This window comes from Amblyomma americanum, chromosome 6, assembly GCF_052857255.1.
Source record: "Amblyomma americanum isolate KBUSLIRL-KWMA chromosome 6, ASM5285725v1, whole genome shotgun sequence".
In the NCBI taxonomy this organism is placed as follows: domain Eukaryota; kingdom Metazoa; phylum Arthropoda; class Arachnida; order Ixodida; family Ixodidae; genus Amblyomma; species Amblyomma americanum.
The window spans coordinates 74,020,530-74,048,184 of NC_135502.1; the positions used below are offsets into that span (position 1 = coordinate 74,020,530).

General features: G+C 44.8%; 3 protein-coding genes across 8 annotated transcripts in view; 2 read left to right on the forward strand and 1 right to left on the reverse strand.

Annotated features, from left to right (window-relative positions):
- The first annotated feature begins 278 nt into the window (after positions 1-278).
- Mlc-c (Myosin light chain cytoplasmic) lies at positions 279-13,826 on the forward strand. Of its 2 annotated transcripts, XM_077627307.1 has the most exons (6): positions 279-387; positions 474-501; positions 1,176-1,316; positions 3,746-3,910; positions 9,509-9,586; positions 13,591-13,826. In XM_077627307.1, the coding sequence occupies exons 1-6, from the start codon at positions 385-387 to the stop codon at positions 13,617-13,619; spliced, it is 444 nt and encodes a 147-aa protein (XP_077483433.1). In that variant the 5' UTR covers positions 279-384; the 3' UTR covers positions 13,620-13,826. The 2 variants fall into 2 exon arrangements, with proteins under 2 accessions (XP_077483433.1, XP_077483432.1); XM_077627306.1 differs by lacking the exons at positions 279-387; positions 474-501 and adding an exon at positions 668-788.
- Positions 13,827-14,500: 674 nt separating this feature from the next.
- Positions 14,501-19,149, forward strand: Mapmodulin (acidic leucine-rich nuclear phosphoprotein 32 mapmodulin). 3 transcript variants are annotated; one of them, XM_077627303.1, is made up of 9 exons: positions 14,501-14,808; positions 15,476-15,584; positions 16,917-17,060; positions 17,143-17,262; positions 17,378-17,543; positions 17,631-17,684; positions 17,770-17,906; positions 18,170-18,230; positions 18,305-19,149. In XM_077627303.1, exons 2-9 carry the CDS (start codon positions 15,537-15,539, stop codon positions 18,361-18,363), a joined length of 789 nt encoding a protein of 262 aa, XP_077483429.1. In that variant the 5' UTR covers positions 14,501-14,808; positions 15,476-15,536; the 3' UTR covers positions 18,364-19,149. The 3 variants fall into 3 exon arrangements, with proteins under 3 accessions (XP_077483429.1, XP_077483430.1, XP_077483428.1); XM_077627304.1 differs by lacking the exon at positions 14,501-14,808 and having other exon boundaries at positions 15,409-15,584; positions 17,770-17,870; XM_077627302.1 differs by lacking the exon at positions 14,501-14,808 and having other exon boundaries at positions 15,410-15,584.
- A 327-nt stretch (positions 19,150-19,476) lies between these two features.
- The window catches only part of LOC144093698 (coronin-2B-like), a 188,798-nt gene continuing 180,619 nt past the window's right edge, over positions 19,477-27,655 (reverse strand). For all 3 annotated transcript variants that reach the window (XM_077627298.1, XM_077627299.1, XM_077627297.1), the window contains one exon: positions 19,477-20,367. In XM_077627298.1, the coding sequence (XP_077483424.1) occupies positions 20,239-20,367 (129 nt within the window). In that variant the 3' untranslated portion in view covers positions 19,477-20,238. The remainder of the gene's footprint in view (positions 20,368-27,655) is intronic.

Sequence of the window (27,655 nt, forward strand, 5' to 3'; positions counted from 1 at the left end):
CGGTTTCAGTGGTGGAAACAGGCGCAGTATCTTTATTCACTGTGCAGTGATGGTAATTAAGTTGGTGGAGACATTGAGTCATCAAGTAATAATGAAACGAGATCATCTAATGTGAATGAAGAAAGAAAAGAATCGTAGTTTAGGTACGTTCGGCGAAGTCGCTGCATCAAGCAGTAAGGCAATTTAGCTCAACATTCTGCAGCTTGCGAGGGGCAACATACGCGTCAAGCAGGTCGCATAATAAAAAACGGCGAGCAAAAAGAAAAAAAAATCCCTATCAGCCACTAGCAGACAGGTAGTTCCGGACCGGATGTGACATCATTGCTGCATGTCGGGAAGGGATCTGTGGGAACGCCATTTTAGCTGGTCGGCTGCGTGATCATCATGGTAAGGACTGACCCCCGCTGTCTTAATTTGTCATGAATCTGCCTCCTGTCAGATTTGTGTTAACATCGTTTCTTTAACCTTTCCAGGCTGGGTACACGGACGACCAAATTAGTGGTGAGTGGTTGTGTGCAGAGCGCCGTTATGAGCTCATGGATAGGAATGCCGATCCGTTGACACACCCTGCCTGTCACCCAGCTCGCTGCGGTCTTGTGTATGCCTCCCGCGGTCTGCGTGTCCCGGTTGTTGCGGTTTATTCCATATTAGGAAATGCAGCGGAGACGTCCGATTAAACAGCCGTGAAAGTTAAGAGCAGCCAACTCGCACGCAAATTTTCAGTCGCAGTTCTGTGGCGAGACTCGAGATGCGCTTGTTTCGAAAGTACTTCAACTTCACTGAAATTGGTAATTTTGCGTTCTGTTCTCAATCGATGGTGGCTGTTTTTCGTTCGAATGTGCTGTTGGTCTTGATCTGGTTCTTAGGCGAGCTGATCTCCTTTTCAGTTGACATCATTTTTGTATTCGCCGGCAGGGCAGGATGTCGAGTGCAGCAATTCACCTATCTAGGTTGCGGAACTTTGAGATTGGGCGATAGGTTTCCTAGCTGTTTCAGAAAAGAATAAAAGCACTCATACGCGTTACCCACTGTTTAAAACGACGTTATGACGCCAGCAGAGACGAGCACTCGCTGGTTCTAACCTAGTTTTTGATTATCTGCCCTGTGGAATTCGTCGGGCGAGAACTGTCTTCCGCTCAACGTGTGTTGAGTATCGGTTTGTTTCGTTCTTCAAGACTACCAGGAGGCCTTCTCCCTGTTCGACAACCGAGGTGATGGCAAGATCAATATCTCCCAGCTGGGTGACGTTCTTCGCGCCCTTGGCCAGAATCCCACCGAGGCCGACGTGAAGAAGTGTTGCCACCAGCTCAGGCCTGGTATGTACCGCACAGCCGCACACATGCCCTTTCAACGTAGTCGCCATAGTTGAGTGAACCCAAACTATTTCTCCTAGACTACACGCAGGTCCTTTCTGTCACTGGCGTCCGTTTCTTTACGAAATTGGGCGCAGCCGTAATTTCTCATGGGCGGGGCACTTTGGTATGTCAGTTGGTCACTCTTCTGTTTGTGAAAACGTAATGAAACGGATGCTGCCGGCAGTGTGTAGAGGAAGTGCATTTCAGGTGGGGAGTGAAAATGAGTTGAAATTAATGTTGACAAGCAAGTCTTTTTCCGATAAAAGGCTGTTTGTAGTCCGTTACAAAGATAACGCACATGTTAAGCAAAATATTGTTTTTCTAAGCTTTGTGGGACATTTTATACCGCTCTCAGGCAAAATGAGCAGAATTGGAGCAAGTGCCACTGCGTGCTGGTGTGTAGTGTGCAAGCTTTCGCGTGAAAACTCCTAGTGGCAGTCAAGAATACCCGAATACACTTCATGCGACCCATGTACAAAGCTTAAGATTTTGAAAATGAAATTGAGGATGATGGTGTGTTACAACACACACGTGCACGCACGCACGCGCACACACACACACACACACACACACACCGGGTGTCCCAGCTAACTAGAGACGAGGGTTAAAAAATCACTTATTAGAGGCAGGCGAGTGAAACCAGTTGCATATTGGTGACGGCCATCTTGCGCACCACAGGCAATTTTTGTTTCTCAAATAAATAATTTAATAAAGTATAATTATCTTAATAAATATTGACTTTAGATGACAAATTGCATTTCAAGACTGGTCGAGCACCTTCCGAAACCCCCATTACACCTTTTACAATAAGGAAATCCTCGCGTGCGTCTTTGTTTCCCAGCTCCAAAGAAAGCCCGCGAAATTCAAAATAAACCACATGACTGACGCACTTGCGCGCCACGATCGTGCTGCTCTCAAGCGTGGTTTGAGCGAACGAAATCACTGCAGCCTTGACTCGACGGCACTGCAGCAGCGGCAGGACAATATGTTGGCGGCGGCAACTCGCGCCGTCATGTGTGCCACTGGCTGACGCAGACGAGAAACCACCGCCAACATATCGGCCTGCTGCTGCTGCGGGGCGGTCGAGTCAATGCTGCAGGCGATTTCGTTTGCTCAAACCACGCTTGAGAGCAATACGATTGTGGCGCGCAAGTGCGTTAGTCATGTGGTTTATTTTGTATTTCGAAGGCTTTCTTTGGAGCTTGGAAAAAGACGTATGTGAGGATTTTCTTGTGATAAATGATGGAATGGATGTTTCTGAAGGTGCCCGACAACTCTTCAAATGCAATTTGTTGTGTAAAGTCAATATTTATTAATTTAAATAATTAAACTTAATTAAACTATTAATTAATTGCAAAAGAAAAAATTGCCTGTGGTGCGCAAGGTGGCTGTCACCAATATGCAGCTGGTTTCACTTGCCTGCCTCTAATAATTTATTTTTTAACCTTTGGCTCAAGTTAGCTGGGACACCCGGTGTGTATATATATACATATATATATACATACATACATACACATAGGAAGGAAGCCAACCGTCACCGAAACGAAGGTGCATAGGGGAATGATTCTATGTTTTTAAATTTGTAGTGCTGATCAGTGGGAGAATAATACTTCGATTAATTTGTCGCTTAAAGAAAACCACTTATAAAGTAGCGCTGGCGAACACGCTCTCAAGGTTCGCTTACTCGCAATAAACATAACTACCCACCAGAGCAGCAGATTGGGTAGCCGTTGCCGTAGCTCGGTAGAGCACCGGACGCGATATTCGGAGGGCGTGGGTTCGGATCCCACTGGCGACATTGTTGGTTTTTCTGCTGCTTTATAAGTGGTTTTCTTTAAGCGACAAATTAATCTAAGTATTATTCTCCCACTGATCAGCACTACAAATAAAAAAAGTCTGTAAACAGTAATGCTAAAGGTGCCTGATAAGCATGCTAAGCCTAAGCATTTTCTGCCATTTTGTGCATCTATGTACAAGATATGCCTCGTACTTGCCTTGACTTGCATATTTGGCTATGTTAGTAACATTAGTGTAAATGCTTTTGTTAACAAAAAAGAAGCAATTTATAGCGCAGATAAAAAGAAAAAACCTGCTTGAAAGTCTGTAACCACTGAGAAAAGATGAGTACATATTTGCTTTACTGGCTGTCACTGGCTTCAGTTGCAGGTGACATTTTCTTTTGCGTTTTCTGCAACTTTCTGATGAAAGTCGAACCTTCATATATAGTGTTTCATGGTACAGCTTGTGGTGTCACTGACGGCAATTGGAAAAGTTGGCTTCACCTTTCTGGGGCGTGTATGGCAGGAGCAGAAATGTTTACAAAAGAAGATAAGGGAAGTTTGGTTCCACAGCTGGTCTTCTTGCACTTTTCTCGTTCTTTTTTGCTGCAGATGAACGGATCAGCTTTGACGTATTCCTGCCCATCCTGCAGACCATCAGCAAGAACCGCAGCACAGACACGGCCGAAGACTTCATTGAGGGCCTGCGCCATTTTGACAAGGATGGCAATGGCTACATTAGCTCAGCTGAGCTGAGGCACCTGCTCACTACATTGGGTGAGAGTGGGGCCTAAGTCCAAGGAAACAGCTTATCTGCACACAAGGCATGCTGCTGTAACACCACTGAATGAAACACGCCAACTCTTGCATCTCTAATGGAGGCGGGTGTGAATTGCCTTAGCGAAACCTCTGGCTGGTTTGTGCTTAAATTTCTGTCCAGGTGTAGTTTTGGGTGCCAATTTTTGCATGCGATTACATTTTGTCGTAATACTTGCCTGATAAATATATTGGTCAATGATTTGGGGATGGATGATCTGTTTGCAGCAGTGCCAAGTCAAAAAGTGTAGAATTTCTTAGCCTAAACCAAATTTTTTGTTGCATATTTTTAGTTTTAATAATGCGCAAGACATTAGTAATTATGAATCACTACATAGAATTCGCCTGCACCTGGGATAGAATTTAGTTTCTTCCTTTTAAATTCGTTTCTGGTTTCAGAAGCTGAATGAAGGTTGTGACATCACAAGTAAGCTTGAGCTCACAAGAGGTACACAGAAATTCCCCCTCGGTGATCGATGTTTACGAATGTCTTGTGCCTCGTTCGAAAGAAAAAAACACAACAGAAAATTTTGCTGGCACTACCTCGATAACAAGGAAAGCGCCATGTACATTAGGGAGGGCAACAAGGCTGCCACTCTTATAGCATATATACTCGTGTAAGGGCTGCACCCCCAACTTGGCAGCCTGTAATTTAAAAAAAAAAATTCAGCCAAAAGAATTTTATGTGTGCACAATTTTGCCTACATGGCATGTTACGCTGAGAGCTGATAGACGATAACTGCCTGTGACGGTCAGTACGATCGTGCACACTTCGTCCCGCGCTCTGTCGCTGCGAACATGCAAAGCCTCAGTGCTGACGACTTGTTTTGCGCACTCGGCGTTCGCATTGCAAAGGACAAACCATTGTACTGCACAGAAAACTAAATGGGGACTGTCCACACTAGCAGCGCGTCTCCTTGTAGCGGTACATAGCCCACCAGGCTCGGGTGATACGCGCCAGATAGCTATGCACCATAGTAGTGCACGTTCTGCCCAGCGTCACTAGGCCTAGCGTGTTTCGCGTGGAAGCCACGGCGAAAGTGCTTTGAATTTAGTCACACTTTATTATAAAAGGTCTAACCTTGTTACAAGTGTACGAACACACAATAACGTCACATTAAAATGAACATATAATTGATTTCCGTGAGGCCTACGACAATGAAGCACGTGGAAAAGCTGGCCAGGCAAATGCCACCTCATACTCGCGGCTGTGGGCCGCACACATGGCGTGCCGCTCTGAACCATTGTCCAAGGCATCATTACTCTCAGTCGAGTGTAGATCTTCTGAGGATCTCCATCTTAAGTAATGATCACGTGACGTTTGCCAGTAATCTGATCTAGCAGCCTGTTTTACTTATTGCGGGTAGTTCGCACTGTTCTTCGGGCGCGCGTCCCATCATCTATACTTTCAAAGCATAATGTATTTGAAGGATTTGCCGGGACTGCGCTAATTCATCATAAAAATACCTGTCGCAGCATAAAAAAAGGGCTCGTTATCGAGGCTACACTGTAGCCAGAAACATTTTAAGCAAAAATGCTGGTCCCGTATGAGGGCTGCGTCCCGTCAAAGACCGGGAAGTTAAACAACGGCCCTTGCACGAGTACATATGGAATACTCGTTTGAGAGTTTGTTCTAGCTAACTTTTAAACCTTCTTGTTGGCAGATGGCAGCGTGAGCCTTTCCTGTGAATAATGCACATTTACAGGTAAACATTCCCCATTGCTGGTTTCTTCTGGCTGAATAGCCAGCCAGAAGGCATTTATACGAATTTGCGTTAACAGTGCAATGGTTTGCACAATATGGAATACTTGCACAGCATGTTCATGGAATTTCTAGTAGTGGCGCCGGGTTTCCAGTGTGTGAGTCTCCATGTCCAAAAAGACAAATTTCTCCTTTATAGCTGCTAGACAGTGATATTTTACCACAGGACAGGAAGCAGAAGGTTATATTTCCTCTGTGCTTTCACATGATGTGTAGTGCTTCAAAGCCTTAAAGGGCAACTTTCGTGGCTTTTTAATGCGACAGCATTACTAGTCCCATTACGAGAAAAGGCAGTGGCATGTGTGTGTGTGCTCACAGGTGGTACAGAAAATGCCAACAATGGCAAGAAAAATAGGGTGGTGTCATCAAGCGGCTGTATGACACACACGGCAAGTTGAGTACCGCCACTTCAGACAATCCCATACATGTCGTTCATCTATATTTAGTACTCTCCACTAGCCGACCTTTATGTGGCACCAGTTTTCCTGGCATTTGTACCAAAATTGTGGTGAAAACATTTGTCGTACAGAGTTTCAGGTGGTGTCATACGATTTCCCGTTGCGTATAGCTTACATTTGCTAGTCAAGTTGGAGGGTAGCTTGTGGCAAGGATTCGAAACAACATATGTACCTTCAATTGTATACCTTCCCATACTTTCATATCAAAATTGTGATGCAACATGGGTGCGCATGTGTGCTGCCTCAAAGGGAAAGGCGTCTCCCACATCATCCTAAAAAGACTCTATTCCCGGACTCACAAGCGAGTGCAAATCAGCATCCACAAATCTGATGCACTCAGGGACTCTAATGTTCACACGCGTAAGAAGTCTGAAGTGTCTGCCGCATTTTTTTAACTTTTGGATTTTGAAAACAGTGAGAGGTCACCTTATTCATTGCGACATATATCCACTGCTTCAACTTAGTTTCGGTGTTCAGTGCTTTATGCAGCTGTGGATCCTCTAGCATTTATGCAGATGACAATATTCTATTTTGATATCAGTGGTCACCTGTGCATATTGACACATGACATCGTAATTCATTTCTGGTTATAAGGTTAGCACCTTGCCCCATTTCTCTATTCCTTCTTTTTATTTGTTGTATTGTGAAGAGCATTGTCATGCTATCACTCAGCAGGCATATTTGTGCAGCGTATGGTTTTACACATTCATATTGCCATACTGCTACTCGCAGATGCATTGAAGTAGTCTAATGCTGAGGCCAGCACTCATTGAGCAGACAAGGTTGTTTCCCTCCTCTTATCTCTTTCGCCTTGAATTACGGGGAAAGACGTTTTGTACCAGAGAGTCTTGTGGAAAAAGTACTGCATATTCTTCCTTAGTGTGGCTTTGAGGAGTGCACGACTTTCTGCAAGAAATGAAAGAAAAAATGACACTGTGAACATGAAAATCTGTTATGTATGACATGAGCAGTGCAGTCTAGTACACCTAACTTAAATGTATTTGATTTCATTTGATATTAATGAAATATGTCTAAAGTTTTACGTATTTGAAAAAAATTTCTTGAAATATGCAACAAAACTCTAAAGGTTCATGTATGCTAAACATTGAATACCGTCAAATAACTTTGGGAACAAGTTACAGGTATTGTATTAAAAATTTAAGGTGATGTCACAGGTGGCATCACACTGATTGGTTTTCTTGTACCAGCGACAATGTTGTCATAATGGTGATGTTAGAGGCTTTGCAGGTGTCATGGTTGTTAGCATTTATGCCTCACAGTTAGTGCAGTTTATAATTTTGAAAGGAGCTAAGAACTAAGCTCCTGGTAAAGGTGCATATAGGCATTTCAAATTCCTTCAAAATGGTTGATGGTGGCTGATCTGTCCTGAGTCAGCCTCTGGACAAATGAACTTTATCTTGAAGGCCTTTGAGCAGCTGATGCACACAATGCTGCAGATCAGTATTCAAAGCAGCGCAATCCCAAAAACATGTTTAACTTGTAAAAGGTCATTTATTTTTGAAAACAGGAAATAGGCTGGTTATGTTATTACTCAAGAATCTTAGCAGTCAAGAATGGTTAGGGTGCTCGGCTACTGATCCAGAGTTCCCAGGTTTGAACCGGACCGCGGCAGCGTTTGGGTGCAGGCGAAATGCGTAGGCGCCGTGTGCTATGTGATGTCAGTTCATGTTGGAGATCACCCCCCCCCAGGTGGTTGAAATTATTCTGGAGCCCACCACTACAGCACCTCTTTCTTCCTTTCTTCTTTCACTTCCTCTTTTATCCCTTCCTTTAGGGGCTGTTCAGGTGTCCACTGATATGTGAGACAGATACTGTGCCATTTCCTTTCCCCAAAAACAAATTTTCATTTTTTCATTTGCAGCAACCTGCATAGACTGCACAAGATTTGTTACAATCCAGTGTGTATTTAGGGCAACCTTCAGATGTGTTGTAGATTTTATTAACAGAGGCCTTCGGATGAACCGGGCATTTCTTCCGGTCTCCCTTGAACTCCGAATGAATAAGGTTTAATAGTCATCATGTTATTTTTTTTGTTGCCAGCCCTGTCATTTTATGGCTTTTGTTTTGCATGACCTCATTATAGTTTGGGTACCGTTATGCTGTCTAATCAAGTAGTATACATTTCTGTGCACATCATGTTTTTTATACAGTACTGAGGCAGTCTAGTTTTGTTTATTTTAGTTGCTAAGACATACACTATTTTGAAAAGATAAGGTCAGCAACGTTTGCTTGCTCATCGTTTTCCGAAATTTTTTTTGTACTGAACAGATATTCGATATTCGAAGCCATTTTTTCTTCATATTCGTACTCGATTCGTATTTGAAAATTTCAGTATTTGCACACCCCTAATATAGTTTGACTACACAATCTTGCACAGTCAAACATATCTCTAGTACTTGCACAATCATGCACCTGTGCTCAGAGAAGCAGAAACTGTTTTGCCTGAAAATTTGAGCTAAGAAAGGTACATGGTCATATACTAATTTAGATTTTTGTTCAGGCATGGCCAGCCTTGCTAGACAATTTTTTTTTTGTCTTGTCTTAAGTGTGTGGCATTGCTCGTAGGTTTAGCTGCGAAATTGCTTAGTTTTTCCGAGAGTAGATTCAACGTTTATTGCAAACCGTCTAGAATTTGGACGGTGTGTATATTTAGGAAGCCATACTCCGTTTCGCACTTAGCATGCAATGATGTTGAGATTATGCAACCAGTGCGCCCATAAAAACGCCGCGTATCACTCCTGCTTCTTAGAGCCTCGGTTTGGGCTAAACAGGGGTCAGCATAAGCTACATGCTTGGCATTGCAAATTATGAACATGGCACTCTGCCATTCAGTTATTGAACCTTCTGATTATAATTTTCACTGCTGGCGAAATACTTTTTGGACACTGATGAAGTCTGACCGAATGGGCGTCCATGTATCACACCGTCGCATGTCACTCTTACCTCTCGAGCCTTCGGTGAGGAGCAGGATGAAAAGGTGGTAAGAGGTAAAATGAAGTGCAGGATGTTCCCAGTTGCGGTACTTTAGTTTTGTCACTGCGAGAAATGCTTCTTTGCATTTTAAAGGTATGACAAACTACTTTTCAGGCGTAGACATAGGCAGTGCGAAGAGGGCTAGCTTTGGCAGTGTTGAACGCTATATATGAAATACGAGTAGAAATGGTTTTAAAATTGGTCCTGAGTGATGGTTTTTCTAGCGAGAGCGTCTTTTGCAGAATTGCCTTGCCTTCTGCTGCACAACATGTTGTTACGTTGAACAAAGAGATTGTTTGTGTATCCAGTGTGTGTTCACTTATTACTGCTTCTTTTGTAACTCAGGTGAAAAGCTGACTGATGATGAAGTGGAGCAGCTCCTTGCTGGCCAGGAGGACTCTCAAGGAAACGTCCACTACGAAGGTAGCATATTATTAGCCTTGTGTGCTTCCTTAAGGGCAACTCCATCTAATTTTTGAATTTAGTAAAATTTATTTGTTTAGATTTGGGTGGGGAGGGGGGTGCTGTGGTGGCATTCATTTGGCAACAAGAGAGATTTCTTGCTGTGAAATTTGGACTTGAAAATTTTTTACCATCACAAAATTCACTCTTGGCAATGACGACTTCCAACAGTGTTAGGAACTTTGTGATTGCCGCCAGAAGTGCAAGGTGGAGTGGTCCAGCCTCAGGGATCCGCAGACACAGAAACATATTTGATGGCATCATGTTTTGTTTTTTGGCCTTGTTAAGCTAAAAGCTTTGTTAGTTAAAGTAGTCGCTTTATCATTGGAATGCAGTGATAAATCGATATGGACCAATTTCACTTTATCCTTTGTGTCCCTTTTATAATGCGGTAGTCCTCTATTTTTTTTTAAGTTTTGTATGTACAGCCTGCATACATTATGCATGAAATTGGTGTTCCTGTTGTGCTGACATTGGAAAAGTGGCATCACCACTCTTTTTACTAATGTGTCTGTGTTCAGTATGTAAAAGATAGTGGTACCACTTCATGAACCAATTCTCGGAAGTACTTTACGAAAGCATTTTGTACCATTGTGGTTATGAAAAGCTCAACATTTCTTTGAGGCTTTTCCTCAGTTAGTGCTAGCATGATGGAAGCTGCAACACTTCATTAGTGAGGGCAGTGCAGTACCTGATAATGCATTACATTGCATTGGTTTTTGTGTGTATGTGTGTTCTTGCTCCCTCTGCATTCACAAAGACGTAGACAATTCTTTTTTGTCATCCTGTTGGTTTTCTGTCCACACTTTTCTTCATTGTTTTAGTTTGCTTTCTCCACTACTCTCCTGCCCATGGCCCCTGCGACTGGAAGGCTTGTTTGTGTTGTTTGAAAGAAGCTGGCCAGTAACTGCTTGTGTTCACACACATAGGCTCGCCAGAAAATCTTGGCAAGGACTATGAAATGCTAACAGCATGAGGCAATAGTTTGCGACGATGTACTGTGCAGTGGCTTCACATGGTGAGCTGAGGGCCACTGAGCCACTGTAGCTGAGGTTGTGAATTTGCTGAAAATTTCGCCTGTCGCCCAAAAGTGGCTCGCAAGGCTAGCTAACAGCAGAAGGCTAATAGCATGTACATGACTTCCGATGTATTTTGTGAGTTAAGTTAGCTTTTATAGCACAGTTTTAGTGAAGAAGCTAACAACGCCCACTTCGTCATCACTCATGCATCGAAAGAGTTTGATGAAAGTGGAACGGAAAAGCCTTTTTTTGAGGGTACATCTCTTATAAGTCTCAGCACCTCGTTAATGTAGTTAGGCACCCTGTGCTGTGCTCCTGGGATCCATGTATTTAGTTAAAAAATTAAGTGTATTGCAAAAGGATTTATATCACCACTTCTTTTGTTTGTCATGCAGTTTGTGGTCTTAAAAACAGGGCACTAGTGCAGTATTATTCATCTGATAATGCGCAGTAACTGAGCATCACAAGGTCTGTGTCCTTGTGTTTTTGCGCTTTTACGTTCAGAATGGAAAACCAACTCGCCCAAATGCAGCCATTATTGAATTACCTTTTCAAAGGCGCAATGATAATGGTCCCATACAAGTTTTGTTCTAAGTAAAATAGATCGGTGCTTCATGGCTATGTTGACGTTTGTTGTGTAGCAAAGGGCTCATTTTTGGTGAGGAAGTTGGATTGAGAAATGGAAAATTTCTTTCTCACCTTTCAGTTCAAACTTGGTGACATCAGCAGTGAAAAAGCATTCATGACCACCATTAAAAGTGAATAGTGGGAATATATATATATATATATATATATATATATATATATATATATATATATATATATATATATAAAGGCAAGGGAGTGGAAAGAGGTGCTTGTTATGACATAAGTGACAAAGCCGACAGTCACTGGAACCAAGGAGCGGAGATGACTTTTCTTTATTAATTTTGTAGTTTTTATCAATGGGAGATTAATAAAAGCAGAAGAAATAACAGCTCACGCCGCCGGTGGGATCCGAACCCACGACCTCTTATTTTCTCGTCCGGGGCTGTACCAACTGCGCTACGGCGGCGGCTGTCCAATCTTCTGCTTTCGGGGGTATTTATGTGTAGTGCAAGCGAGCCTTGAGAGTGTTCACCAGCGCCACCCTCGTTCATAGCGGCTTTTATTAATCTCCCATTGTTAAAAATGACAAAATTAATTAAAAAAAAGGCCCCCTGTGCTCTGGTTTCAGTGGCTGTTGGCTTCCATCATTTATGTCATAACGAGCACTTCTTTTCATTCCCCTGTCTTCTGAATAGTTCGAGGACCTCAAATCTGGCAGTCATGTTGCCGTAGGTAGCATAAGAGGGTTCTCGCACGGCTTCCACCCTCACCATTCGACCATGTTCCCCCGTGGCACTCGCAGTAATACAGGATGTACTCGTCCGCCGCTATGGACGAAGGTGTCGAGAAGATTTCAAATGAACTACCTATTACACGTGATAATGCATAAAACATTGTAAATCGACTTTAAAACCACATTTATCATGCCGCGTGGTAGTTTTCTTCTGAAAATGCGCAAAATTGCTTGGTTTATACTCAGTGGGGTCAAATCTGAAAAATGGCATTTAAAGAGAAGTGGCAGATCTTTCTTAATGTACTTAATGCACGAAACTGAATGTTCTGTACATAATGCAATGCAACCCTTGCACAGGAAAAGTTTAAACCCTCTCGACCTACATTGGTGGGCACTTTTAACCTTTAGAGTTACTGCGCAAGACAGCGGTCTCCTACATGAAGAATGCTGGGCATATATAGGTTAGCATTTACGAAGCAATTCTGTCTAATGTCACAGCGCACAGTCTTTTGACATCACCTATTTGCTGTGAGGTATTACATATAAGCAACAAGGGACCTCATGACTTGCTAATTGCTGTGGGTGTCAAAACTTGAGTCATTTTAACTACCAAAAAGTGCCGTTACAGGAACACTTGAAAGGCGCGGTTTGTCACTCATCACTGTTGTCATTGCACAAGTAGCCATAGCAGACAGTTACAGTAGATTCCGGTACGTTTAACATATAAGCACAGCCGCAACTGGCTAATGCAGAGTTGGCTTTCTTTCCTTGTTTCTGATATCATCCAGGCAAGAGTGAAGTATCAAACATGCTTAAAAGAAGACATTCGATGGAGATCTGGGTGGGGTGTAATTTAAAGTAGGAAATGAATGCCAACCAAATTTTCTGTAACAAACTGCGTTTTAAAGCCTGCTCTGTTTCTTCATGGGTTGTGATTGCGAGAGATTTCCATCTTTGCTTTTAAACACACGCACGGTTGGCCACCGTGTCACTGAACTTAAGCCGTGGGTGTGGGAAGAAGGAAGGGTTTGCTATGTTTGTCACAAAAAAATTTGAATTTGTTTCCTGCTTAAATTGAACATGCTTGTTTGTGCCTAACAGTTGCACATGTCAATTGCAGGGACCACACGAGTGACTTACATGATGTGTTTTTCGCTCCTGGCATCAACTGTGCCGCTGCCAAGTTGGAAGCAACTGTGTGAAGAGGCAAGGGAGGATTTACGGGGGAGGGTGGAGGTGCTCCCCACCTCAAGCGAGAAATTTTGATGCGAAAACCTTGGGGAATCACATTTTCCAGCCAATAAAGTCAATGAAATGCATGGCTCAGATGTGACCCCCCCCCCATCAGTCTGCAAAAAGTGACTCATAAATCCTGAATCCACCCCTGTGAAGAGGCAAAAAAAAAAAAACATTCACACGCACGCATGCGCACACACACAGTCAAGGCCTGGTAGTTGTTCACATGTGTGTCTCGATTGCGAATACATAGACATGTTTTTGACTACCAAATTGTTGTGCCCTGGATAAAGTTTCAACAGCCAAACGCAAAATACCCTGTGTGTAATATTTTCATCTTGAAGGGCCTGAAGACAGATTTAACTTGTCACAATATTATTTTATTGCAGACTTCGTGAGGATGGTGATGAACGGCTGAAGTCTTCTGCAGAGCACCTCCAGGGTTGGCGTGCACCAAGGAGTCTTCAGTTTCGATTTTGAACCGTGGGGCCAGCTCTGCATTCCAGAATAAAAGCACTCTGCGCTGCCAGATGGAGAACAGCTCGGTGGAACTGTATTCACTGCATTGTCTTCTATGTATTTATACATCATGGATGGCCTTAGAAATAAAATTTCTGCAATGAAAGCTCGCCTCGTGTGTTATGAAAATAAATTTCAGTGAGCAGGAATGCCTTCACAGCTCGGCAATTTGTTAAAATCGGCTTTGAATTTTAAACTTGTAGTGGCGCAATATCCAACAACCTTTGTCAGTGAATGCGTGTCGGCGCCGATAGAATATGTTTCAAGGTCAAGGATGCCGTTACGTGATGCACGGCCGCACACGTCCGACCGACCTGCCCGCCTGTCTGAATAGCAGGCGTACTGAGCTGGGATTACTGCTCTTAAAGTTTTCGCTGGCCAGAATAAGACGCTAAATGTAAGCCTGATAGCAAGCAGCAGCAGGCGCAGCACATCGTTGTCTCAGAAACCTGCTCTTTAAACTTGCTCGAATCCGCGTAGCCGACAAGGGCGCGCCCGTCATAGCAGTCGTAGCTTCAAATTCTTCCTTATGCGCGTGAGAAAGTAGTCCCTCCGCGCATACGCGCTCCTACGTTCGGCACGCCGCATTTAAATCCTTTATGACAGGCACAAAAGAGAAACGCGCAAACTGATGCAATAAATATTTCAGTCCACGCAAAAAAACGTTTTGGATTAGCGCGCGAACGTGTCCAGATGAGCATGGCTCGGCCGCACGAGCCCGCGGGTATGCAGCCGCGTCGCAGCCGGGCAAATATCCCCTCGATGCTATGCCTGTTTTGCGGCAGAGCGTTTTCAGTAAGCGCGACATAGAGTTCGGCGTGTCCTACGGTTCCGCTGCAACGGTGGCTGGCATGGCTCGCGCGGACTCCACACTGAATGCGACATTTTCGAAGCAAGGTGTGCTCGGAAACGTGCCGAGGTGCCACGAAACGAAGACGAAAATTAGTTAGTGCTCGGCGAACGAGGCAAGCCTGTAGTAACAAACAAACAGCAGCGATGGCGGCGTTTGGCGTTGCGGACTGTTTAGTCGAGAACTCTCGGTATAAAGCAAGCGCTGATATCAACTAGAGAACATGCGAAAGGCACGGGTAAGCGTTTTTCAAGTTATTCGCGCACAGAGCGTAGCTAGAAGCCTCTGTTTCGATAGCTTCGATGCTCTTGCAAATGGCGAACCACATAGCACGTGATCACCCGATAATTGCCTAATGTTGTATCCTAGCAACACCGGCTTTTAGTGCGATGACTACGTGCACTTGTGGTTTCTGGCATTCATGACACTTTCAAAAATCGTAAAAGGTGCACGCAGCTGCGTTTGTCACGCATTCGGGCTTGTTACGACGTGTAATTGTAGCTATTTATCTACCGTACGTGAGCCTGTACCGGTGCACAGCATAACACAGCGTGTACAAAAGGCCCGCGTGTGGTCAGCTGATCTCTTGTACCGTTAATACTCTGGCCTGCTCTGTTCTACATTGCCATTTGCGAACAGAAGCACAAGATGTATGTTTTGCAAGAGTTTGCGTGAAAATAATCGAGGTGTGGTGGCTTGCAACGCTGAAAATACTATTTTTCCATCTCGACCAATCGGGGACTCGAGGATCCGCGTGACGTAGTCCTTCCTCGATCGTTCGCCGCCTGCGATTGGTTGTTTCGAACGTGACCTCATGAATAGTAATTAGTTTGCTACGGCGTACATGTACTTTGAAGGAGGACCCCATATTGAGGTTGCCGCGCTCCTCGGCGCCCGCTTTTCAGAGCTGCTTGTGTGTTCTACCGAGTCGGGTGCGTGCCATCCGCCTGTGGTGCTGTAGTGCAAATGGAGAAGAGGATTGAATTGGAGAAGAGGGGTAAAAACCCCGAGCAGGTAAATGATTTTTTCTGGCTTGTCCGAAATTCGGTTTCATCTTAGGCGTAGACTTTTTTTCTGCACCATTACACCCTTCATGTGATTGTGAGCGCAAAAAAAAAAAAATTGCATCCTGTGACCAGCTGCAATTCCTGCGGTTCGTGCAGTCACCGTTTGTTTTATAGTAATTCGGGATCGTTCTTACGAGTAGTTTTCTTTATACCCAGTGCGCTTGCTTATCACGGAATGTGCGTCAAATAGGAAAATCATTGCTTGCGCAGGGGCAGCTTGCCGCCTAAAATGTTTGAAAAAGATCTCAGTTTCTGTCGCATGTGTACTTACGTCTTTGCGTGCCTCGTGGAAAACTTCGCCTTTCGCAATTAATTATGGCTCTCGCCTAGTCAAACTGCATGCGTGAGACGAGTTTGCGGCAGATGCATAACGTGGACGGTTTTCTCCTGAATGTCAACATGGCGCTATTGCAAAGGAGCACCTCGTCATGTCATCGTAGACGATGTCGTAATTTGCATCTTAACGTTTTGTATGCCATCGGTGGCCTGAACGCCTTCAGTTTTCGGCATCCGTTATCAGTATCACCGGTAGTGTTTTGTAGACCGTACTAGACCACGTTGTGCGGCACCGGTGCGCCGCCATTATCGGCCTAAGGTGCGTGCCTTGGGGTGTTTGCCGCTTGGCAACTCCGGCAAATCGCATTTTGCCCCACTGTAAGCACACGCATGCTGTTTCTCGGCGTCCTGCAGTCTTTGCGAGGCACTGGCAGCCCTGCCCACGGCTTATGTCAGCCAAGGGCCATGTCTGGCCTTGGTTGCTTGGGAATCGACCGCCATGTTGACTCTCGGCTGGATTGGCAGCGCAGTCGAGTTAAAAAAGTTAACAATTATTTCCTACGCCTTCGTGCCTCGCCATCCCGTCTGTACGGTTATACTTTTGGGCTCCGGCACGAATTATTGGCGATGGGGGCTGTGTTGTTTGTGGCGGCACTTCTGTTTTTATTTTCGAGTTTGGCATCGCGCCGATTCGCGCTTTCTTTTTTTTTTTTTTTTGCTATGAGCTCTTTTCAATATGGATCCCCTTTGTGTCCGGCCCCGAAGAAATGGCGCGCTTACGTTGAAACTACGTAATTTTTGTGCGCGGCCATGTCGGTGGACTGGGCGCCGAGAGCGAGCTCACCCCGCGCGCGGCGATTGCCGGCCGCGGCGCGTTCGCCTCGCGCGAGGCGTACTGTGCCGCGGCGGAGCCGCCGTTTGCGCCGGTGGCGGCGCGAGCGCATCGCCTCGGCGGCGGCCGCACATGTAATCTCATTCCCTCCCGCTCTTCCCTCCGCCGTAGATACACGAGCTCAACCTCGACAACTGCAGGAGTACCGCCATCGTCGGCCTGACAGAGGAGTTCGTCAACTTGGAGACGCTCAGCCTCATCAATGTCGGCCTTACGAGCCTCAAGGGCTTCCCCAAGCTGCCCAACCTCAAGAAGGTGAGCCGTGCACGCTTGCAGTAAGTACCCTACGGCGGAGGCGACGCCTTATCTCACCCGCTTCTCTTGCCGCTCTGTGCAGTTGGAGCTTAGCGACAACAGGATTTCTGGTGGCCTCAACCTGCTGCACGGGAGCCCCAAGCTCACACATTTAAATTTGAGCGGGAACAAAATCAAGGGTCTGGAGACCTTGGATCCTCTGGTGGGCACCTTATATTAATCTGTTCAGCATGTATTCAGGTCACTGTGTGTTGCCTTGTATGTGCATGGTGTGTGTTCCTGAAAGGGCTGGCTCCCACCTTTTTCTGTTCTTGCAGAAAGAGTTCAAGAACCTTAAGAACCTTGATCTTTTCAACTGTGAAGTGACAAGCATTGAGAACTACAGAGACAGAGTCTTCGAACTTATCCCGAGCTTGAAGTACCTGGACGGCTATGACCGAGATGAGAAGGAGGCAGAGGACTCCGAGGTGGACGACGAAGATGGTAAGAAATCATTTTAAATGTGCCTGTGCAAGGAATTTCGCCTTGCAGTGGGTGACCATTACCCCCTTGCTATTCCAATATGTGCAGGCAATGAGGAGGATGACGAGGAGAATGAAGTGGATGGGGAGGGAGAGAGTGATGGTGAGCTGTGCCCCTTTTTGAGGCCGATCCTTGTAGTATTGCTGATCTGCAGTCAGTCGTTTATTTAGTGCAACATTTATGACAGAGGACGATGAAGATGACGTAAACGTGGACGACGAAGATGATGAGGATGGGGAGGAAGATGACGACGTCGATGAGGAGGATGGAGAAGATGGGGAGGAAGAGGTCGGTCTCGATTACCTTGAAAAAGACGACATTGATGTTAGTACCATTCATATATGGAGACGAAAAAGAATTTCGTGTTGGTTGCTGTGCCCGTTTTCTGCTGTCTGGTTTACCTGCACTGGCCTAGAAGGAAGAAGTAACTGCAATTAAATTGGTGCTGCACACACTTCAGAGCACTCAGTATGTGCACATAAAGCCAGTGCTTGGCACTCGCTGCTGGGGCAACCAACTTGTGCAAAGTTGAACAATGTGCTGGATCTGAGACCATGTTCAGATAATGTTGTGCCTTTGTCTTTCAGGAGGAAAGTGAAGGAGATTTCTACAACCCATATGATGTGGATGATGACGAAGATGGAGATGGTAAGTGAGCTTATAGTGTTGCAAGTCATGGTTGTGAGTGCTGACCATTGCGTTTTTTTTTTTTTTGTCTGCAGAAAACGAGTCTCCAAAAGGCCAGAAGCGAAAGCGGGAAGAGGAAGATGGGGAGGACTGAGGGAGGGTGGGAAGAGCACTCAACACAACTGGAACATCCCGGCATCTTTACTTTAGTTTTTTTTTTATGTCTTCTTCATTGTCACCTGTAGACTTTGTACAGCGGCAGAGAGAAACAAAATGCAACATCACAATCGCATCATCCTCGGTACCTGTCCCTAGCCTTTCTTCCCCCTTGTTCATTTCATTTGTGAACAATTTTTTGTGTGTGTGTGTTTTAAAAAGCTTTTGCATGCATGGATTCCCGTTAAGATGCCCACCCAGTTGCTTCGAGATTTGTATAGGTTGTTACTGCTAAACCAGATTTGATTTCTGGCTACGACCGCAATCAATCGTGCTTACAGCCATGCACATTCCAAGAGCTGTGCTGTTACGGGCGCTTTTGTCTTTTGCATCTGCGCCTTCCTCAATCTGAGGGACATCAAGTTAACTTTGAAAGCAGCGACACCAAAGTTGGCCCAGAAAAGGGGGTGGCCCCTAGGGACAGTGCTGTGCAGGCACATCTACATCGTCATCCGCGTTTTTTTTTTTCTTTCTCCTTGGCCCTCCCTTTTCTCGATTTGCTTTCAAAACATTGAATGAAATGCCTTTTATTGTCGCATTGTTGGCTTCGAGGGAAGGGCCTGTGCGGGTGCACTGCACTTTTAATGTGAGCGACCGTGCGGGCGCTTCCGTTGCGGCTGCCAGTCTTCTGTGGCACAGAGGTGCGCAGAAGTGTAAATTATCAGCAGGGGCTTTGTCCAGTGTTTGGTTCAATTGTTAAATAAAGTTTTTACTGAAATGGCGACCACCATTGCCCAGTGTCGTGTAATCCTGGACAGGTCAGATGGTCATGAATACTTGGTAATTGCCACATCTTTTTTTTGCTGACCAGTATTGGTTTGCAGTGAGTGTTGGATGTTCAGGTCCGACAACTGGCATTGTGCCCAAGTGTTCTTTTTTACTTGTGCCTAGTGGCAGTTAATCATTGCATTTACTTAATAATCCCAAAGGGCACAGAAAAGTGATCAAGGTGCAGTTGGTGTTTTGATTTAGTTGGCATAAATGAGTAATTTTTGGGTGGAACTCTTAATCGGAGGTATTGCCTCTGCTGCAAACAAGTTAGGCACAGGCATCATTTGGTGAAGCTTTTATTTGCCAAGCCAAAGAAAGTTGCATAGAAACTTTAATAGAACTTTGTCTGCTGGAAAATGCAAACATAAGTAATGTGATCAACCATAGTTCAAGTGCACCATGTGCAGCTCTTAACAGCACTGCTGACTTAGCGTTAACATGTTTATACAATACAGAATACTGACACACACTGTACACCGAACAGAAGTGGAATATTGACAAAAATGGTAACGTGGTATGTGTATAATGTTCCTCTTGGCGCTTTGGTGCTTCCCAAGTGCCTTCACGAGCTATCTGTAGTGTAGCCTAAGCATATGCTTGTAGAATCTGTCTGCATTGCTGAACCCCTGGAACTGACAAAACCACTCTGTTTTCTAAACTCACTTTGAAGATGAAGCAAATTGTAATGGCATGTTGGACAGCACTTAGCAGCAACTTGGCTGCTTCATACCGTGCACATACACGGATGCAAGAACACGAGCCAAACATTGTAGATGGGCTTGTACAAGTTGCATGTTTTAAGATCCATTGCTAGGCAAGAGCAAGCATAGCACCCTGAATTGAACAAGGCAACAGCCTGCTCGGGCTTTGCGCTAGTGGCAGTAGCTGCATGACGGCGTTTTGAATTGCACAGAGGCCTGTGATTGCAGAAAAGGCAGCTCGGCAGCGTGCAGCTTGTGACAAGGAGCTGCTCCTTGCAGGAAAGGCTTTGTACAGTCCTCTGCATGCGCATCGGGAGTTTAGTTGGCTGGGTAGGCCCTTCCTAGCAGCCGCCATTGTGTGCCTGTAGCTGAAGCTTGCTTTCCAGTTCTTGGATCTTCTTTTCTTTGCTGGCCAGCTGGCTCCGGAGTCTGCGCAGCTCCACACTTTGGTTTCTGAATGCCTTGCGTAGCTGCACAAAAAAAAGGTATTGCCATCAACAAGTGCCTTGTCTGAGCGAACTCAGTGTGGCAGTTGTGCTGCTTGTTTTGGCAAACTACTCTAGTGAAGCCATCTGAATTGTATCAAGAATAAGGATGCAAACTTAGTTGACCCGTGATGGCATAAGGGCGATGTAACGATGCAGTAGAACCCCTAGCCAGAGAAGTCGTCCACACAAGTTTTCCACGTGAGTGAGTACAGGTAACATCAGTTTGCAATGTTCTTTTGCAATAGCAGTCGTGGAGTTGCTTTTAAATGCTTGGATTTTATTTTGAACATTGGAGCAAAATTTAGCTATCTTTCTTGTGTCTAGTGTGGCCTTACTGATTTCAATGCATATGCATGCCCGTCATTGGGCCCTGTTATTGCGTTGCTCAAATTATTCTAAACTGCATGAACATAACTTTTGAAACATTTTTTTGTATGTGAGCATTCCAGGCCACCATTATGTCAAATGGCCCTTAAAAGAAACAAGATTTAAGGTATCTGCACTTCGTGGTCTGCATACAGTGAACTATAGATTTTTCTTCTTTACTATATATCTTTACAATATCCATACGAGATTCAGCGGAGTAAAATTGTGTTTGGAAACTATTCAGATGCCGGCCTTTTGTCCACATTTTTCATGTTTTCACTATATGCAGGTTCACTGTATCAAGGCTGATAGTGGCACAGGCACGGACACCATTTTTTATTTTTATCGTCTCAATTTTTGTATCAAGGTTTAAAATTGGTTTTTGGGGAAGGAAATGTCTCGCATCTGTCTCACATATCCGCGGACACATGAAGGGCGCCATAAGGGGAGGGACTGAGAGAAAAAAGGTGCCATAGTGGAGGGCTCCCGAATAATAATTTCGACCACCTGGGGATCTTTAATGTGCGACATCGCACAGCACACGGGTGCCTTAGCGTTTCCCCTCCATCGAAATACTGCCGCCGCCACGGTCGGGTTTGAACCCTGGTACTCCAGATTAGTTGCTGAGCGGGGACACATTTTTCTTGTTTCTTTTTCTAGTCAGATATTATCGAGGTTCTACTGTATTGCAGCATCGGCATTTGCATATTTACCTGTTGCAGGTCTGCCTGTTTTGTTTCTAACAACTAACAGCAATGTTCTGGTTGCCTTCCTATTCACCTTGGATGGCACGAACAAAATGATCAGCACTGCCCTGATATTGCATGACGTACAGGTTCCATACTTGGAGGGAACATGGGAGGGGGTGGCCATACTCTTTGAGGCATCAGTGCGTCCAACACTGCAGAGGGAAGCTTTACCTCATCTGCCACATTGCCTGCCATTGCTGAAGCAATGGACGCACTGGCGCTCGGAAGAACACAGCCATGTCCTACAGTGTTTAGTAAGTGTGAAACAGCCTATACTGTACATGCACCAGTGTAGCTTATAGCTTAGGTAGGTTGGATTAAGCAGTGCCTTGCTCGCTGCCTTGCTTCTGTGTTGACACAGTTTACATACAAGTTCACTGTGCCTGCCCAACTCGAGACTGAATGAACGGTAAAGGTGTAAAGACCAAATTTTTGTTTTTCTTGTTCAGAATGGCTAACCGGGAATTCACCTGCGTCTGGCGAATAATGGATAATTGAACATCTGCTTCTTCTGTTCCCGTTTTCATTTCAACTAGTGAATGGTGGCTATGATGTACAAGTGGAACTGAGATCATGTGGGGCACAAAAGAGGAAGAATTTGCACAGTAGAGCGGAACACAATAAGCTTTGGCAATCGAAAAGAAAATGAAAATATGACAACAGGAACCGAATCTGCAACTGCTGTACTGGGATACAGGCACGTTTCTTGCAACAAGTTATGAGTGCATTGTCCGGTGTATGCATATATAAGCAACTGCCATAATGGCTACATCTCGTGTGTGAAGGTATTAACAATTGCTGCATGATTTGCAGCAACGCCGCCGCAAGAGAGAAAGCTTAGTTACACACAGCTGCCAGCATGAGTAGTAGCACTGAACCTTTCAACTTGGACTGCGTGGTAGCAGTTCAAGTCTCTGAAGGTTCTGAGGCAGCACTGGCTTGCAGCTTGCAAACTACCTATGGCACAGGGTTTATATGCACACTTTGACGCATGCAAAGTTTCCTAGGCTTGTGACATGGTGGTTGCATGTAGTTTTCCTGAGCTTGCAGTCAGTCAGCAAAGCTGGCTGGAAAAGTTTTGATGTGTCAGCTTTTTGGCATTTGCCAAAGAGCTTTTATAAGAATAGGAGTGAGCCCATTTATTTCTTCGGGGTACAATTTTTTGATGCATTGTGTTTAAAAGAGCGTGAAGTGAGTGAAGGGGGCTTAAAGACTTGGGGCTCCACTTGCTGGCAGTGAACAGATCATGCATGGAATATTTAGTGTCTCTTTAAACACCAGCTTAATGTGCTAATATAAAATGCTTAGTATTCAGGACTTTAGTCTTCTGATGGCAATTGTCAGTAGTGAATTAAATTATGAAAAGGATGTGTTCTCTAGAGGAAAAATTATATTGCAATAAAACAGCCATACTCAAAAGCCTTTCACTTCTAGCTTTAGTATTACATAAGATGATGAGCATACAAGATGTCCCACATAATATGAGGCATTGGTTTAAAAGAAAAAGACTGGCACATTGTGTGAGCATGAAATGAAGGTGTTGCTTCTGGTGTTCACACTTGAGTGGAAGTGCAGATTTCTGAACACTACATTGATAAATTTTTACACAAGTTACAAGGAGAAAGTTGCACAGCATTGAAAGAAACCTCAAGTGGTATAATTTCTAAAAAGATAACTTCCAACATTTTTTATTTAATTTTTAAGGAAGTGCACAAAAGCCTAGAGAAGCGCAAGATTGCAGCGTTTTCATGCTTTGATGGCAACTGCAGCTACTGCAAGGCGGGCGACAAATAACATGCTCCTGCTAAAGACATGACAAATTTCATATCTTGCACGATAAAGCAAAAGTTGAAAAAGTCGTGTCATTGGCAGTTTTTTTTTTCATGTCCAATAGCAATCTATACTTTGTTTCATACATCAGGTGCAATGCTGTCAAAGCTAGCGCTCTTGTTTATGCTGCCTACATCTGCGATGGTGGTGAACAAAAAAAAATTTACCCCCAATTTACTTCGTTAAACTAAATGTGAAGTAGGTGCACTAGCACAATGTGTATGGACACACTGCATAGGCTACTCATGGTGGTTTTACAATGCCAGCAGCAGGTGGCATGACTGACGCGGTTTGCCTCCTTTCAACTAGGCTGCAGCTGGCGTGCATGGGTTTCGCCCGTTCCAGATGGCCGCAGCTTCCGTGAAACCAGTTTTCCTCCTTCACCAGGACACGTAATTTTTCGCTAGTGACCCACATAGTGATAGCGCACAAAAAGGAAAGAGGGATTTCCCTCTCTTCACTTTGCCATCTGCAACTGGTTGCCTACCACACTCTCTTCTGAAAGTGGAGAGAAGGATTTCCCGCCCTACACTGCCACCTGCCGACTGTGGCACCTGGTAGGTAAAGGCTCCAGCAGGGCACAACGGCTTTTTCATCAGTGAATCAACCGGGGGGCTAGTGTACTCCACCTGCCAACCGTGGTAAGTGGAGTGTGCCATGGTGGGGTCCTGCAGGCTTAGTACGTGGTAAATTTGTCATGAGCTTGATTAGATGTGCTGTTATGGGTGACGACATGCTGTCGCTTAGACCTTAGACCACTCTGCCCACACACCTGCCTTAGACCACTCTACCACAAAACAAGCGCGGAGTAACACGCCTCCTTTCATTTTGAAGCGAAAGCTTCAGTATGCTAGGTAAAGCCGATTTCGCCGTGTGTTGCCAGTTGACCAAGCGAGCCAGAGGTCATCATCATCATCAGCCTGACTATGCACACTGCAGGGCAAAGGCCTCTCCCATGTCTCTCCAATTAACGCTGTCCTTTGCCAGCTGCGCTCACCATATGCCTGCAGACCTCTTAATCTCGTCCGCCCGCCTAGCTTTCTGCCGCCCCCTGCTACACTTGCCTTCTCTTGGAATCCACTCCGTTACCCTTAAGGGCCAGCGGTTATCTCGCCTTTGCATTACATGCCCTGCCCAAGTCAAGTGTGGCTATGGGCCTTACTATATATGGTCCACTATGGTGTCGCACCACTTGACCTTTGACCTTGCGATTCACCGGTAGAGGGCGGTAGAATAGGCCGCAGGGTTCAGTGGGTGACCAACCTCTCGCGATGAACCATCAATTTAACTGCCACCTGGCAGTGTGGGCACGCTGCCTATCCAGTGTGCGGAACGCACTCAACGTTACAGACTCCAAGCCGAGTCTACTTGACCGATGCACCACAGTTTTTGCTCTCTAACCAGATTCAGCAGTCGTTAAACCGCAGCAAATTTTTTTGCATGCAGACTACTTCTATATCTTTCACTATGCTGCACACGAAGAATGAAACTGAGCATAATAGTGCCAGATGTCATGTAGTGGTAGGCAAGTATGAAATATACACTGGCTTGTTCTTGGCAGCTGCCAACAATACTTTGGTTTATGCCATGTGCTGTGGTGGAAAAGGTGAGCATTTTGGAGCAGACTTTGTAGCAGAGAAAATTTTAATTTGGAGCAGGTAGTTTGTTTTGTAACAGGAGCCCAATACCGAGAAACAGTTTTGAGGGCACTTAAGCCTGCTCACGTGGAGGAATGTGAAAGCATGTGTTTTGACGTAAGGAAAGGGCGCAGTAGCTCTCAAATCTCGACATCTCAGTGGACACTTCAATATTGCCTTAAAGCATGCAACTGAATGTGCACATGTCATCTGTGAACCCTGCTGCAAGCTAGCCTCCAACTTCCCATCTCGACATCTTGGTGGACACCTCAACCACATGTTAAGGGAAAATGTAGTTTCAGAAAGCATGCAATTGAAAAGAGCATATGTCATTGGTCCGAACCCCTGTCGCAAGCTAGCCTCCGACTTGACTAAAACATGTAAGCTGTATGCAAAAAGAAATGCTATGAAACCGGCCGGAATGCTGTGCGACGAACAGTTGCTAAAAATTTTGGTGAATGTATTTGGGAATACTGCCACCACATTGTTGGTCAACAAGTGATGACACGACTGGGATTTCGTTTGCACCTGCGATATCTATTGCTCAAACCGGCATCTTTGCTTCAGTGGACATGGTTTTACGTGGGAGCGATTGTGACTCAGCTTGGGTGTGACATCATCACTCTCTCAATTTCGCGTCACCCTGTCACTTAATCTTGCATGCCAGCGGCCAGGGTTCTTTTAGGCTTAAAATAAGTCCTGCAAGATTTTAAAACACAGGCCACCAGTCACAATGATGGCTCTGGGTTGAGCGTTGACACTTTGTTTCATTAGAATTATGATGCTGTAGCAGGACAATGACCACCTCGTTGCTATTTCATGGCGTAGCGTAGATATGTAATTTGTTGCAGTTCAACACTTCCATGCATCTCGCGACCAAGCGTTTGGTTGTGGATGTGCGCGCTCCACCTCAAGGAGCCAACCTGCGGAGAATGCTATCTTATAATTGAAAGTGGCACAAATCAGTAACTCCATCCACCTAACTGGCTTAGTGGCTTTGACACTCAGCGGCTGATACCATGGTCATGAGTTCGATCCCAGCCATGATGGTTGTATTTTGATGGCAGCAAAATTCAAATAAACTGTCCTTTCAGAGTGGAACACGACAGCGCGTTGCAGCGCTGCCAGGGTATTACTCGTGTACGCATCAGTACACAAAGGCTCCACGAAATCAAAGACCGCAACGCATTAAGTTCACTTTTATTCAGTTCTGAGTGTTTTGCGCATGCTTGCCTTGAAATCTGAAAGACCTGGGTTCGATTCCCCATATCTCCACAAGATTTTTTCCTATTTGGAGGTTCTCATGTTATAAAGCTGACACCGGCTTTTCTGCAACACGAGCTCCTTAACGCTGTCGCATTAAAATATCCGTGTGCTGTGTGATGTCAGTGTATGTTAAAGAATCCCAGGTGGACTAAATTTATCTGGAGCCTTCCACTATGGTGCTCCTAATAGCTCATACGTCACTTCAGTATTTTTGCATAGCATTGGTGCAACTTCATCAAAAACCAGCTATCTGCAGCGGTATGTAGCAGGCTTAATACAATGGTGCAGGTTAGCACATCATTCCCACCACTTCATGTGTGACAGCTTTTGTAGGTCACGTATTTCATGTATATGGTATACGGTAATCTTTTTTCTTTTTATGTCTTTTTTTTTCTCATGCATTATCATCTCTTGCACAAAACTGCAGTGCCTAGCTGACTTTGTCTGTAGACTGCAGAAACGTTATTCAACATCAAAGCGACCATTCTGAATGCATAGGAGCCTTGGAGCAGGACGTTATGAGCATGGCTAATGGCTCATACAATGATGCCATTAAGACACCTGGTCTTTGACTGGCTTTTGGCCTCTCGCTTTTAAAACACTCTTTTCGATCTTACCCTCAAATCACGCCGCGTCACAGATAACAGGCATTAAAAGAGGTTGTAAATCATCATTTTTCTGAAAACACCCCTCTTGAACAAGCACAACATATACATTACTTTAGTGTGGTGTCTTCAAATTTGTGGGCTGAAAAATGATGCTCTCTAGAAGGCGCATTTTCGGGTAGGTATCTGGTTTAACCAGGTTTTTAAGAAATCTGTTCGGGCTGCGAAATTCGGGTAAACTGGGTTTTATCTGAAAGCAACGGGCCTTGCCTGCATAATATAGCAACCATCACTTTGTAAGCGCAAGTTGCTCTCATGAGCAATGCACCAAGTCTTAAACAGTGTACAAGTATTTACAGTCCAAGCTTGATATAAGTCATACTTTCACCCCCAAAACTTCTTCGTTAAGTTGCAAATTTAATTAAGTTGGGGTTCGTCTTAAACAGTGTACAAATATTTACAGTCCAACCTCGATATAAGTCACTTTCGCCCCAAAACTTCGTTAAGTCGCGAATTGAATTAAGTTGGGGTTCCTATATTTCAGCGGTCCAAATAAAGTTACAGGCTTTTAGAGCAATCCTGGTAGATGGCACCCTGTAAAAACAGCAGAATCTCGATGATGCGATTACGGTTTATCTGGGCTTCGCGATACGAATTTCAGAAATGTCTCGGCCAGAGTGAGTTATATTAAAAATGTTACGGTTCGGGATGATGGATGATATACGAACACGCGAACCGGCGGGCGCACGGCGATGATGATGCCGTTCAAAAGGGACAAAAGCTTCAAACGAGCACTGCGGACATTTCCGGCTGAAAA